This window comes from Anabrus simplex, chromosome 2, assembly GCF_040414725.1.
Source record: "Anabrus simplex isolate iqAnaSimp1 chromosome 2, ASM4041472v1, whole genome shotgun sequence".
NCBI classification, from domain to species: Eukaryota; Metazoa; Arthropoda; class Insecta; order Orthoptera; family Tettigoniidae; genus Anabrus; species Anabrus simplex.
In genome coordinates this window covers 1161290646-1161306612 of record NC_090266.1, presented here as the reverse complement: position 1 = coordinate 1161306612, position 15967 = coordinate 1161290646, and the positions used below count along the sequence as shown (strand labels likewise).

At 37.6% G+C, this 15967-nt stretch overlaps 1 protein-coding gene across 1 annotated transcript in view; it reads left to right on the top strand.

The window, feature by feature from the left end:
• Positions 1–15967, top strand: part of SAK (Sak kinase) — a 319404-nt gene that overhangs the window by 166821 nt on the left and 136616 nt on the right. The window contains exon 7 of the mRNA XM_067139778.2: positions 3586–3729. Coding sequence (XP_066995879.2) covers positions 3586–3729 — 144 coding nt within the window. The remainder of the gene's footprint in view (positions 1–3585; positions 3730–15967) is intronic.

Below are 15967 nucleotides of genomic sequence, written 5' to 3'. Positions count from 1 at the left end.
TTTTATTGCGTAACTTATGTTATGTGGGTATGTCATTTCAGTCATTATTTTGCAGTTGTACTTAAGTCATAAACCATGACATGCACAAAATATACTGCATTATACTTCATAAAATTACTGCATTGTTTTCATCCAAAACTGGGAAGAGTTTTACTACTAGGGTGTAAGTTTTGCGTGCCTGTCGGTTCATGATAATCAGAATGAAGATGCTGCATTATCAAGACATGATGATCAGATGCTGCTCTCTGATATGCCGCTATTGCTGGCAAGATTACTTGTGATCCTAAACTAACATACTCTGATGAGCACCATGATTCGGCTAATAGCAATTCAAACCCGATTGTTTCCAGTGCTAGGCATCTGAATGTTGTAGTCCTTCATAAGACCAATCTACGAGGGAGAAATAAACACAAATGGTCAGCACTTCCATCGAGAAAGCGTAATACCCAACACCCGCCAGGAACATAATTCATATAAAGCAAACCACTTTGGGAGAAGTGTGCTATGGTAGCGCATTGGCCAAGGTTATCAAGTAAAACAGCTCAGCCACCACACAATGCACAGGCTGACACAGAAGTTGCTTACAATTGAACTTACATTTCTGTGTCCTTTTTTTGTGTCTTACTATTTCTTTTGCATGAGGAATCAAATGATTGTTGGAAACACCTGGTTTAGGAAGAAGAACAGTCAGAAGATTACAAGGTATGGCTGGGGAGACAGACGGACAAAGACCATGATTGATTATATAATCATAGAGAAAGAACACCGGAAGAACCTTGTAGATGTAACAGCCATGCCTGAAGAAGCCTTTGGTGGAGATCATAGAGTTGTGATAGGAAAACAAAGTTGGAAAGATTGAAAAACCCCAATTAAGAAGAGAGAAAAGAATTAAAGTATGGAAGTTGAAGGAGAAAAGCATACAAGAAGAATTTCAAAGGGAAATAATACCCTTGGTACCCAGGTCAGAGGTGGGGAATGTTGAAGAGGAATGGAAAAGATTTAAGGAAGCACTGGTTGGATGTGCAGAAAAGGTGTGTGGTAGAACATCAGGAAATGTGAAAGACAAAGAAACACACTGGTGGAATGATAGGGTAAAGATTAAAGTGAAGGAAAAGAAAATGGCATGGAAAGCATGGAAAACATCTAAGACTGAAGAAAGTAGAAGAAAATATGTGGAGGCAAAGAATTTGGCCAAGAAAGTAGTGGAGGAAGAAAAGAGGAAAAGCTGGGCCTTATTCACACAGACATTGAGAGATGATACGCAGGGCAGCAAGAAATTACTGTATGGTATCTTAAGAAACAAAAAGAGAGATCAAGTAAACACCAGATTTGTGAAGGATGAAGGTGGCATAATTTTAACAAAGCCAGAAGAAATAAGAAATAGATGGAGAGAGTATTTTCAGAAGCTGCTGAACATAAGAACGGATGACAGTCATTCAATGGACGACCAGGAAAGGCAATTAGTTGACGAAGAAATGGATAAAGAAATTACAATGAATGAAATTGAAATGGCAGTAAGAAAGATGAAAAATGTAAAAACTGCTGGAATAGATGAAATTTCAGTGGAGATGATAAAGGCAGCTGGAGCTGTAGGCCTGCAGTGGACATATCGGATTCTCAGGATTGTCTGGGAGAATAAGGAGGTCCCTGAGGATTGGCAAAAAGGAATAATCATCCCAATTTTCAAGAAAGGTGATAAGAAAGTTTTGAAGAACTACAGGGGAATTACTCTAATATCCCATGTTGCTAAGATAATGGAAAGGATACTGGAAAGTAGAATAAGGTTGAGGGTTGAGAAGCAGATACAGGAAAATCAGTTTGGTTTCAGAAGTGGAAGGTCAACAATAGAGCCCATTTTCATTATGAGACAACTAATGGAAAAGCATTGGGAGTACGGGAATGATATGGTGATGACATTCATTGATATCGAAAAGGCATATGACAGTGTCCCTAGGACGAAAGTTTGGGACAGTCTGGTGCAAAAAGGAATTGGACAGGGATTAATAAAAATGATCATGGCATTGTATAAGGAATGTTGTAGTTGCATGCAAACACAAGTTGGCAGGACAAGTTGGTTCAAAATAACTAGTGGGCTGAGACAGGGAAGTGTTCTATCACCAATCCTGTTTACAATAGTAATGGATGACATCATGAGAATGGCAAAAGCAGCATATGGAGGAAGAGAAATGAACATGATGTTATTTGCAGATGATATTGTGATTTGGGGAGAAGACGACAGGAAGGTTCAAGAACAGTTGAATGTGGTGAATGGGAAGATTGAAGAATGTGGATTGAAAATAAGTGTAGAAAAGAGTAAAACTCTTGTTATGACTAGAGGGGGGAAAGAAGGGAAAGGTCAGATTAGACTTGCAGACAAGTCCCTGGAAGTAGTGGAAACGTTTAAATACCTGGGGAGTAAATTAATGGAGAATGCTAGACTGGATGCTGAGATTAGTAATAGGATTCAAGCTGGAAGTTGTTTCTATCATAGTGTAAGAAATATGTTATGGGACAAAGATGTGCCAATGGAAGCAAAGGATACTATGTACAAGATGTATTACGTACCCATAACAACTTACAGAGCAGAAACTTGGACAATGACAAAGAAGGATGAGAGTCGAATACAGGCAGCCGAATTGAAATTCTTGAGGAGTATGATACAGAAGAGTAGAAGAGACAAAATAAGGAATGAGAAAATCCGGGAAGAAATTGGAGTGGAAAAAATGAATGATAGAATAGAGAAGAGCCGACTAAGATGGTTTGGGCACATAAAGCGAATGAGCGACGAAAGAATGCCAAAAAAGGTGATGGAAATGCAAATTCAAGGAAGGAGAGGCCGTGGACTACCACGATTGAGATGGAAGGATACCATCCAACGCAGCATTATAGAAAGAAACCTGGACTGGGACATAGTGTTGGAAGAGGAGTGGTGGAAAGACCGAAGAAAGTGGAGAGGAACCATATTTGCCCCTACCCGGCTACAGCTGGATAAAGGGAAATGATGATGATGATGATGATGACTATTTCTATACTGTAGTTTATTGTCGAACATCCTGTATGCATGAGGTAAAGCTGTTGAAATATCAGAAAATTGGAAAATAAGCAGAAATTGAGAAATGTTTGCTTCACAAATTATTTTGTTAACATCATGCACGTAGTCACCTTCACCCTTATCTTTTATCATGCTTGTTTTCTTTTGTTGATGTCGTGCACCATCTAATCATTTTCCTAAGATTGCAATCTGCTTCTTTTTCTTTTTAATTATGCTTGTTTTCTCATTCTTCGTTAATCATCTGAACCTTTTTCTTAACTATGTGTTTGCTAATTCATTGTCACCATGGTTTTTATAGATTTCATAATAGATTTCACTTGCTTATATATTTCACTTCCCTTATCTTAAAGAAGTTTAGTACCAAAAACAAATGTGAACATAAGGTTAAATTCATGAATTCACAGTTGTACACACCATTGCTTAAAGACAAAGGAGTAATCTTGATATTCAAAACGAATAGATGTACAAACAGTACTTGCAATTAAAACATATGCCTCTACTTATTTATTTTCTTTTTTTTCTTCTCCCCTTAGCTTCCCGAACATCTGTCCCCTGAGGCAAAAGACTTGATTAAATGTTTGCTTAAGAAGAATCCAAAGGAAAGACTACCTTTAAGAAAGATACTTGATCATCCTTTCATGAAGCGATGTCATTCACAGAAGGAGTTCCTCCATCAGGTATGTTTGTTTCTTAAATCTCTTATTGAAAATATAAACTAAGATGTATTTTTAATAATCATTTAAAGAAATACTGTGTATACGCGAATAATCCCTGCCATTGAATAAACTTAATTTGAGGAGAGGAAATTTGTAAAAAGTTTGCTGTGTGTATGTGTAGCTTTGTTATACATTTATACTGAAAATCGTAAATACTACAATAAAATAAATTATAAAATTATGAAGCAGTTCATCACACCATATCCTTGGCTTAAGGGACAGCACAGAGGCCTGTGTTTCAGAGGGTCCTGGGTTTGATTTTCGGCTGGGTAGGAGATTGTAATTGCATATGGTCAGTTCGTCTGGTTTGGGGACTGAATGTTTTTGTTTGTCCTTGCACGCGTGCACACACTCTCTCTCTGTCTCTCTCTCTCCCCCCTCTCTCTCTGCATCAGGAAGATCATCCGGCCAAGAAACAGGGCCAAATTCATATGTGCAACACAGTTCGTGCTTGCAACCCTATGAGCGTGTGGGGAAAGCAAAAGGAGAAATGCTCACAGGCTTCATAAACTATACTTCAGCAGAATTTCAAAATATAATGGTGTCCGGTCTGCATTACCTATTTGTGAGGGTTCCTACGAATATTTCTGTTGCAAATTAATGTAGAAATGTTCATAATTGCCTGGGAGATGTTGCTCATTGTCTGTTTTCATATGAAAACTGAAGTTATTTCATTCAAAAACTTGCATGAGACTTCCACAGTTAGTCCTACACCCCATAATTAAGCTTTTCAACAGAAACATTTGCGAGAGTTTATGCGAATTTTTCTGGTGCAAATTGATAAGAAGTCTAGAAATTCACCAATGATATATGTTTTTCATAATCGGGTGGGAGACAATGCGCAATATTTTCTTGTGAAAACTGAACCTATTTCATTCAGAAACACACGTGAGACATCCACGTTATCTTTAAACCCCGTAATTAAGTTTTGAACCAAATAGTTCACTCCTGGCTGCTTCAGTCACATATTCGCATGTCATGTTTTCAGTTTCTGGAAACTTCACATTTTGTCTGTGAAATCCCAAGCAGTTAATCTTTGTTCAAGACTAGCTTTATTTTACTTCCTGTCACATACCATACCACAACGCTTGTCCTTATCATACTTTCTTCCCACAGCAGTATTGTACTTTCTTCCCACAGCATGAATATGAATTTGCTCTGCCTCTTCAATAATGTGGATCTTTTCTTTAGCCATGAAAGACCTATAATAAGAATTCACACTAGCCATCCTAAACATATGCTATTACTTAAACTGACACCACACAAATGACATGGTATGTATGCAGCACACTTCTCATTTGTGGCTGTAACAGATTCAGTTAATAAAAGCACAATCTATATCAGCACAAATCACTTTTCTTTGTTAGAACCCGTGACTTTGTTATTTTATGAAGGGAACAGAGCTGAGAGAAAAATATCTTCTTCTAAATTTCTGTATGTCAAAAGCATTCTACTAACCTTGATCCAAATAATACCCCCCCACCCCAAATTTTCGCTGCTAGATTTTGAAAAATATATGTGGGGATTATTTACGTACCGTATATACGGTTTTCAAATCTTGTGGTTTCCAGAAATATCAGTAATATGGAATTCCAGCTGATGTTGATGTTCACTGCTCTCTAAATACCTGTACCTTGAACTTTTATTCCTAGTTTTTCAGTCCCGAGTCACCCTTTGAACTATTACCACTGCATTCATGTAATTTGCCCCAGTTTCCTTAAAAGTTCTGACTGGAATAATTGAGGAGGGGAAGTTAAAATAAATAAAAAATTATCAGTGTTATATTGGTAGAAGCTGTTGAATGGTATGGACGAAGTCTTGAGTAAGGAGTGCAAGATGAAAATAAATAACTCCAAAACAAAAGTAATGGAGTGCAGTCAAACGAAGGCAGGTGATACAGGAAATACTAGATTAGGAAATGAAGTCTTAAAGAAAGTAGATGAATATTGTTACCTGGGTAGTAAAATAACTAACGATGGCAGAAGTAAGGAGGACATAAAATTCAGACTAGCACAAGCAAGGAAGAGCTTTCTTAAGAAAAGAAATTTGCTCACTTCAAACATTGATATAGGAATTAGAAAGATGTTTCTGAAGACTTTCTTCTGGAGCATGGCATTGTATGGAGGTGAGGCATGGACGATAACTAGCTCAGAAAGAAAGAGAATAGAAGCTTTTGAAATGTGGTGTTACAGAAGAATGCTGAAGGTGAGATGGATAGATCGAATCACAAATGAAGAGATACTGAATCGGGTTGGTGAGAAGAGATCGGTTTGGCTAAATTTGACGAGAAGAAGAGATAGAATGATAGTACACATCTTAAGAAACACAGAATTTGTTCAGTTGGTTTTTGAAGGAATTGTAGGTGGTAAGAACGGTAGGAGTCGACCAAGGTATGAATATTACAAGCAGATTAGAGCAGATGTAGGATACAATAGTTACGTAGAAATGAAAAGGTTAGCACGGGATAGGGTGCTATGGAGAGCTGCATCAAACCAGTCTATGGACTGATGACTCAGACAACAACAACTGGTAATAAGGAATATCAAACAGTTCATCTCTAATTATGTTTTTAATCTATACCAGTACAAATAATAAAACTGTTAGTGGAGCAGTCTGTGACTTGATTCTGCTGTGATCGGAAACAACTGGAAATTTGGACCATGTACTATAAAACTAACTCCAGTTGCCTGCTGTAAAAAGATAATCTAATAGAATGTGTATATAAAATTAATAATGTACATACTGAGCTAGTTAAAATCATACATTTGCTAGGAATAACAATTTCTGACAAACTATAATGAAATGCACAAACAGTAGAAGTGAGATGCAAAGCTGCCAGGGTTCTCCACAGTATACACAGAAGCCTCCATGGGTGCAAGTCAAATGCCATACAGACTGCTTACCTGACACTATTGACACCTATACTAACGTATGGTCTACCAGCCTGGCGCTCTACTACTGCAGCTAACCTTCACAAATTAGAAGGGTTCCAATGTTGCGCTGAGCGACTAATCTTTACCTCGACTCTCCTTATCATGTAGCTCTGCCGGCAGGGGCAAAGGGGTGTGTCTTATACCCCTCACCCTGCATGAATGGAATTTTTTTTTTGCTCATTCAATGCAGCTTTGGAATAACCTCCCTGCCAACATAACACCCCCTGTGGGTAGAGGACGCAGATGTAGAATACACCCTCGGTGTCCCCTGCCTGTCGTAAGAGGCAACTAAAAGGGGCGACCTAGGTGCGGATATGGATTGCGGTTTGGTATCATGTGTTCGACCCCCTGTGGATGTGAGGGGCTGAATACATTCATAAGTAATCCCTGCCTGTCGTAGAAGGTGACTAAAAGGGTCATGTGGCCATCAGTCCCCTCTTTATTTTACAGAAAAACCTTGTTAATTCAAGGTAGTTGGGACGCAAAAATCGGACTTCGAAGTACATTATTTCGAATTAACCACCAACACGTACTTCCGAAATGGCAACCCTTGCGGCGTCACAATATATTCTAAGACCCGTTATTCCATGCAATTAACTTTGATTCTCAGTTTAAAGCTCTCAAATGCCATGGAAAAAAACTATTTCCAATTTGTATCCAACATGGTGCATTTACAGTACCGGTATTCAAATAATGCACTTGGATAACTCACCAGCAAACATAACCTCACACAATGAAATCAAAAGAAAGAAAACATGATTCAAAGATGAGGAGAAATCTATACTGGCTCCCCTGTGCAAGTGCTTTATTCATTGGATTACTGTACTGTATGCATTTTAGATGCCTTGTGCTTGCACGGAATGTACCCTATGCCCTTAAAAACATCGCGGCTTATCAAACTTTTCTATGACAACGGAAGAAAGTATCTCGCTTCCATCCACATTACAACAACAGTACAGTGACTATACTTGTACGATTTCCCACCATGGCACTTCTAAGACCCATTAATGCATGCAATCACCTTGATTCTCAGTTTAAATTTTCAATTGCCATGGGAAACACTATTTCAGAAGTGTATCTAACAAGGTGCATTTACATTATCCAAATAATGCACTTGTATACGAGGGCGGTTTAAAAAGTTCTCGGAATCACCACTAGATGTCATTGCTAGAGCAACGAGGTTCCCGCGCAATAATCACACATCCTTTGTGAGTGAACACGTAGCGCGTCAGTGCTCTAGCTGCAGGAGTGTGGTAGTGACGACTCTTTGTTGTTGTTCCCGCGTAGTGATTTGTGACAATGGAAAAAAGTGAGATTTGAGCAGTGATTAAATACTTTGTAAAGAAAGGTATGAAAGCAAAGGAAATTCATGCCGACTTTCAGAACACACTGGGGGGACTCTGCTCCTTCATTTTCAACTGTTGCCAAGTGGACCAGCGAGTTTAAATTTGGTCGGGAGAGCTTGGATGATGATCCGCGTAGTGGATGGCCAAAAAGTGTTACGACCCCAGAATTTATCGCAAAAGTGCATAAAATGGTCATGGAGGATCATCGACTGAAAGTGCGGGTGATTGCTGAAGCTGTAGGGATGTCTTCTGAACGGATATATTATATTTTAACCGAAGAATTGGGTATGAAAGAATTATCTGGAAGATGGGTGCCGCGGCTCTTGACATTGGACAATAAACACACCAGATTGGAAATGTCCGAACAAAGTCTGGCCCATTTTCAGTGCAACCAATAGGATTTTTTGCACCGGTTTGTGACTACAGATGAAACTTGTGTCCACTACTATACCCCAGAGACAAAACAGCAGTCAAAGCGGTGGAAACATGCTGATTCACCACCACCAAAGAAAGCAAAGGCAGTGCGTTCGGCCGGAAAGGTCATGGCCTCAGTTTTCTGGGATGCAAAAGGCATTCTGCTGATAGATTATCTTCCTACTGGCAAACAATTATGGGGCAATACTATGCAAACCTCCTAGACCAACTACAGGAAAAGATACGCGAAACAAGGCCTGGTTTGGCAAGGAAAAAGGTCATCTTTCTACAGGACAACGCTCCGCCGCACATAAGTGTTATTGCCATGGCTAAACTTCATGAAATGGGGTACGAATTGTTGCCACATCCACCTTATTCACCTGATTTGGCACCATCAGACTTTCATCTATTCCCCAAGCTGAAAATTTTCCTCGGTGGGCAGAGATTTTCTACAAGGGAAGAACTGACAGCCGAATTGGAGAGGTATTTTGCAGGTCTGGAGGAATCTCATTTTCGAGATGGGATCAAGGCATTGGAACATCGCTGGACCAAATGCATTAGTCTACAGGGAGACTATGTTGAAAAATAAAAACTGTTCCACCGAGGTAAGATACTTAATTCTAGTACATTCCGAGAACTTTTCAAACCACCTACGTAAAACAATGGCAAAATATAACCTCACGCAACGAAAGGAAGAAAAACACAATTCAAAGAGGAGGAAAAATTATGCTGGCTCTCCTGTCCAAATGGTTTATCTTTTGGACTACTGTACTGTTTGTTGCATTTTTAGATGCCTTGTACCGGCATGGAAAGTGCCCGACGCCCTTAAAACATTGTGTTCGAACTTTTCTATGACGGGGGAAGGAAGTCTCCCGCTTCCGTGTGCACTGCATAGCAACACAGTACATTTCCCGGCTGGCAATTCTCTCCTTTAAAACCAAAACCATAAGTCCGTTTGGCCTCAGCATTAAAAAAAAAATGCAGTTTCATCGGCATTGATAATATTGTTTGGTGCGTATGAATTGATTATAGGCTATAAGCCACGCTTTTTCGCCAACTGTCGGCATCACCAGTGTTCGCAGATTCTACCTCTCCTCACACTGCCTGCTATGTGATATTGTGGCGTTCCTTAAAACGCCGAATACAAAATTATTATGCTTCCACTCGAACTTAGCAGATATGAAGCACACTGTAGACACGCCGAAGTAGGTGAATGTGTGCAAAGTTACCCCTGCATGTTCCGGAAGATGCGTTCTTTCATGACGCGGAGAAGTTTTGAATTTAAATTACTATGTAAAATACTATTTTTTGAAAATGTAAAGGAAGTTTCGAATTAAAAGTCTGAATTTCAGTAACGGGACCGACATGGTTCTTCAAATTACAAATTATCCGTATTTTGAATTAAACAATTTAAATAACATGCAAAACCGTACCTCATGTTTCTGGAAATGAGAGCTGCTTCAAATTAGGCAAGATTTTGAATTATCGAGGTTCTACTGTAATTTTTTTTTTTTTTTTTTTTTGAGGGTTGGTTGTAGATCGATTCAAAATTCTTGATGTGTGTGCTGCTCGGAGAAGGCCCTCTTACGTGTGTGACTATGCGCACAAGCCCACTCATGACCCCCCAGGAAGCCTGCCGGTAGAAGCGCCATGTACCCGTGCAGTAGTATCCACTTGACAACACAGGTCTCCGCAAAGCCGAATGCCAGAAGGACATATTATTATTTATTGTTTTTTAAAATATTTTTCTCTATATTTATTACTCTCTACACACTATGGGGTACATGCTATTGTGGGTGATTGGAGAAAGGGAGACCTAGTGCTCATTGCCTCAATCATTCTATATTTGAAATCGTCCAACATCGAACCCCAGGCAATACCTGCTACGACCAAGTGGGTATTGCTTTGGCTGCTTGGTTCGGCCACAGAGGCCCCTAATCGAAGTGGGTGGCATTCGAGAAGGATGATTTCGGGCATGGTTTTGAAACGTCTTCGACCTGCCCAAGGTGGTCCCTCAGCAAAGTCTTTAACTTTTGATTCCTTGAGGGGGTCTACCCCCTGGGAACATGCGCAGCGTGAAGGAATGGGTTCCAGCTTCCCTAGGTTTCTGGTTGCTACCTCAACCGATGGGAACGATTTTAAGCTGGTAAAATCGATCCTTTTTAGTAGACACATTGAAGGCGTTTACGGTGAACTTCATGATCTCAAGAAAATGCAATGCGCAACGGTAGTTTGCTTTTGAAGGCTAGCACAGCACCGCAAGCTGATCAGTTGCTTAAGTGCGACCACTTTGGTAAAATGCCCATCAAAATGGAGGAGCACAAATCCTTGAATCTGGTTCGCGGAGTCATCTTCCACCGCAACCTTATTTTGAACACTGACGATGAGTTTCTGGAATCTTGATTAATTATGTTCCGTATTGATAATTACCATATATCATAGAAAAGAAAAGAAAAGATCCACCTGATCAATACTAGTTTATTATAACAGCTTATATAACAGAACCGGTTTCGACTCTTTACAAAGTCATCTTCAGCTGTATTATACTCTTACATTAGTTACAATTTTAAGTGTTGTGCTTTGCCAATTGAAAATATTGTGTGTGACAGATGTTAAATTGACATGTTTCAAAGTGGTTAGTCCTCTGCTCATAAACTTAAGTATGTCTAATGACCTAAAACTCGTGTTGAAACTTATTAAAATGTTAACTATATAAACACATTAAAATGTTCACAATACTTAATAAAATACATCTCAATATACATATATCTTGTTACAATCCAAGTTTGCGGGTAAAACATGTTCTTGAAATAAATTTGTCATCTTTCGTTTTTTATTAAATCGTCTGACATGAAAAGATTATGTGCTTGAGCTCAGCTGTATTATGCCCTTATAATAGTTGCATTTAGGCGTTATACCTTGTCAATTGAAAAGATTGTGTTTGACAGATGTTAAAATGATTTATTTCAAAGTGGTTAGTATTACGCTCATAATAATAAGTATGTCAGATGACCTGAAACTCGTGTTAAATAACCTGTTGAAATATAAACTACATAAACACACTGAAATGTTCAGAACACATAGTAAAATACATATTATAATAAACTAGTATTGATCAGGTGGATCTTTTCTTTTCTATGATATATGGTAATTATCAATACGGAACATAATGAAATTAATTAATCAAGATGTTATTGCCAACCAGGCAAAACGTAATGCATATAGATACCGAAACATTGGAATCAAATTAATGAATGCAACCTAGAACATTACATTTCTAAAAGAATGCCTTGCTAACGACTTAACTCCCAAATTCCTCAGCAAATATAACAATAAACACAGATCTACTAATCAAACATATTGCAAATTGAAAAAAAAACAATAAAATCTGGCTATGAACAGAAATCAATTTCTTTTATCGTAAAAAAACAGCATTTGAATAATGAATTATACCCACTGCATTTGAAAGTGTTGCAACGTATTACAGATGACAAAATAGAAAGCTTAACTATAAAAAACTGAATACTTTTAGTAAGAAACTAGAGACTTTAAAAACGAACACAAAAAATGAAACCCACGATTCCCTTTATGGATATGGTCACTTCAACCCAATCTAAAGTAGACATTGAACACAATTTCCATCCACCTGTTAAAAACCTTACGAACACAGTGTTCAACGAAACAGACTGATATAATGGGCAAGGGTCCTAAACATATTTGGGGCAATACGTCAATTTTACAAAATATTACAACCACCGTCACAGAAGCCGAACTAGCAATACAGAAGATCCCACATGATTTACGAGAAGAAGTTAGACACAACATCGCAAAAAAACTACCGCAGTACATTAACAAAGTATACGATAATATTTCAAACAGTAACAAGACGAACAATACACACATAAACAGTCTTAAAAACAAAATTAAACAAAACAGTCTTCTAATAACAAAAGCAGATAAAGGTAATACAACAGTAATCATTGACAAAGATGAATACATTCAAAAAACGAAAGAATGCTTCAAAAATTATACCTTTCGGACCATACGTAAAGATCCTACAAACACAGTACAAAGAAATCTCAAGACCTTACTCAAGAATACACACTACTTACTCACAGAAACAGAAGCGACAAATCTCTCAACAATGAACCCCCAACCACCGATTGCAAAAGCTCTTCCAAAAATACATAAAGATAACATACCGATGAGACCTATAGTAAATTACAGGGCAAGCCCCACATATAAGCTTTCACAATTTATTCAAAAATTCCTTAAAAAACATTGTTTTTTTCAAGCTAATAGAACTGTACGTAATTCAATAGACTTCTGTAATAAGACTAAAGAGCTACAGTTAGAACAATACAATTCCATAGTTTCATATGACATAACTAATATGTATCCGAATATTCCCACTAAAAAAACCATAGATATATTCCTATCCAATCTCAGAACATTTAGAAATTGAAGAGTTTATAGCATTACTTGAATTCGCTGTTAGTAATAACTTCTTTAGGTTTCATGAAACAATTTATCAACAACTAGGATTACCGATGGGGTCCCCCGCCTCCGGTATACTAGCCGAAATATACATAGACCACCTTGAATACACCTCGATCAGAAAAATAGACGGAATATTTTTTTGGTGCAGATTTGTCGATGACGTTTTTGTCATCATCGACAACAGACTAGCTAACGACAACACCATTTTGGACAGAATATACACCATAGACCCGCACATACAGTTTACAAAAGAATCTGAGGATAACTGCAAATTAAATTATCTCGATCTGACTATCACCAGGCATGAAAAACATTTGATCTTCAAAATTTATCGTAAGCCCACTCATACAATAAACACGATAAAAACAGACTCCATCCACCCTAATTCCCGTAAAAAAGCAGCGTATCACAGTATGATTTACAGGGCCTTCAATATAACATTATCAAAAACCGACTTTAACGAAGAAATACATTTGATTCAAGAAATAGCCAGAAAAAACGGTTACAAGAAAGAAATAATTAATTCAATCATTCAAAAGATCAAGTCTCGACCCAAAACTAAACTGTTGAAAATAGACAAGCCCAAGAAAGACTATGCAACTTTCACCTTCAATAACACACACATACCAATTGACTAACATTTTTAAAAAGCACAATCTCGAAATAGCCTTCAGGACCACGCATAATAGTAGTAGCATCAAACATAATACCAAGACAATCAATAATAACAACAAATACCTTCGCTCCGGAGTATACCGAATCAACTGCAATAATTGCTTAACAAGTTATGTAGGACATACCGGTAGGAATTTTGCTATCAGATACAATAAACACATCAATGCTGTAAAGCACAACCATTTTTCTGAGATAGGTCAACATATGGACGAGTACAAACATAATTTTACACAAACCTCAAAAGCCCCTTGCTCGATATAACAGAAGAATTATACATAACATTGGATCAATACACAAACCCCAATTACAATATTAATGAAATAACCGAAAAAACCAATATCTTATTTAACAAAATTATCCCTATTGTAAAAAATTACTATCTTAGAATAGTCAACAAACAACGTCAGACGCAAACCACAGCGCAGACGACTGACACGCCCAACTCCGCCCCTACACACACGACAGCTCCCCCCACCCATCCCTCCATGCCCCTTACAGCAACAAATACTAACACCAAAGAACACGGTACAGTACACGTCAGACAGCCAAGTTATTCGTTTCTCAACCACTCAACAACAGTAAGTAACTATTACGAAATGCAAGCAGACACTTTCTGAACACTTAATTTTTAAAAACCTCTAATTTCTATTTTACTTTTCGACCTTTACAGATACTTATCAATAGTCATAGACAAGGAAAGAGCCACCTACAACAAATGTTTTCACACACTAGTGTGATCTACATTTAACGCTTTCAAGACTATCAACAACTTCAGCTGCACATACCCATCCTCAAATGTATACATATTTAATAATATTATAAAATCCGCAAGCTATCTAGTGGTTGAACTTTGTATAAAGTGTAGTGGTGCAGAGTACCCCATACGAACTTAAGCATACAACCTCTCATATTAGACGACCCGTAAACAACGCAAGAACACGTTTTTACCCGTTACTTTGGACTGTAACAAGACATTTGCATCTTAAAGTGTATTTTACTATGTGTTGTGAACATTTCAGTGTGTTTATGTAGTTTATATTTTCACAGGTTATTATTATGAGCGTAGTACTAACCACTTTGAAATAAGTCATTTTAACATCTGTCACACACAATCTTTTCAATTGACAAGGTGTAACGCCTAAATGCAACTATTATAAGGGCATAATACAGCTGAGCTCAAGCACATAATCTTTTCATGTCAGACGATTTAATAAAAAACGAAAGATGACAAATTTATTTCAAGAACATGTTTTACCCGCAAACTTGGGTTGTAACAAGATATATGCATATTGAGATGTATTTTATTAAGTATTGTGAACATTTTAATGTGTTTATATAGTTAACATTTTAATCAGTTTCAACACGAGTTTTAGGTCTTTAGACATACTTAAGTTTATGAGCATAGGACTAACCACTTTGTAACATGTCAATTTAACATCTGTCACACACAATATTTTCAATTGGCAAGGCACAACACTTAAAATTGTAACTAATGTAAGAGTATAATACAGCTGAAGATGACTTTGTAAAAAGTAGAAACCGGTTCTGTTATATAAGCTATTATCAAATCAAAATCAAAATCTCTTTATTTGCAAATGAGGTGTCTACCTCGGTGGCAAATGGTACACTAAAATACATTATTGTATTATTGTCAAAATACATTAACAAGAGAAGAAAATTTTCCTATAATACAATATTATACAATTTACGCTAACAATGTTTTCTATTAAACACACAGTTCATCCTTAATAAATTTATATTGTTTACAAAATTCTACTTATAATATCTCCTGTACTACTTACAAATATAGTCAACTGATATACAGTATGTGGAATTACTTCAAATGATACTATACAACTGGTATAAGATTAATATTTACATTGCATTTATTTATTTACTTTTTTTTTTTTTTTTTTACCCGTTCTGGATCCTAAGTAGCATAACGACCTGCTGCGTCTTAACCAGAGCCCCTTTTGCCACCACTTTTCAGAGTTCCTGAAGGGCCTTCACAGCTACCGTAGCGGTCCCAGGGCCCTCGAAGTCCCCACTGTACTTCACCCCTACAGGCAGTCCCCTACTTTGGCTGTCCAAACTCCTTAGACCAGGGGATGGAATTAATTTATTCACACACACAACCTGCACTGGTCGAATGCCCTCTAACACTTCATTTATTTTCTCTGTTGCTGTTTATTCTCTTCTTGAATATCTGTACAGATTTTGGAAAAGGATCAAACACTACCCCTGGTAAACTGTTCCACTCCTTCACACCCTTCCCAATGAATGAAAATTTACCCCAATCGCTTCTGCTAAAATTCCTTCTAATTTTATATT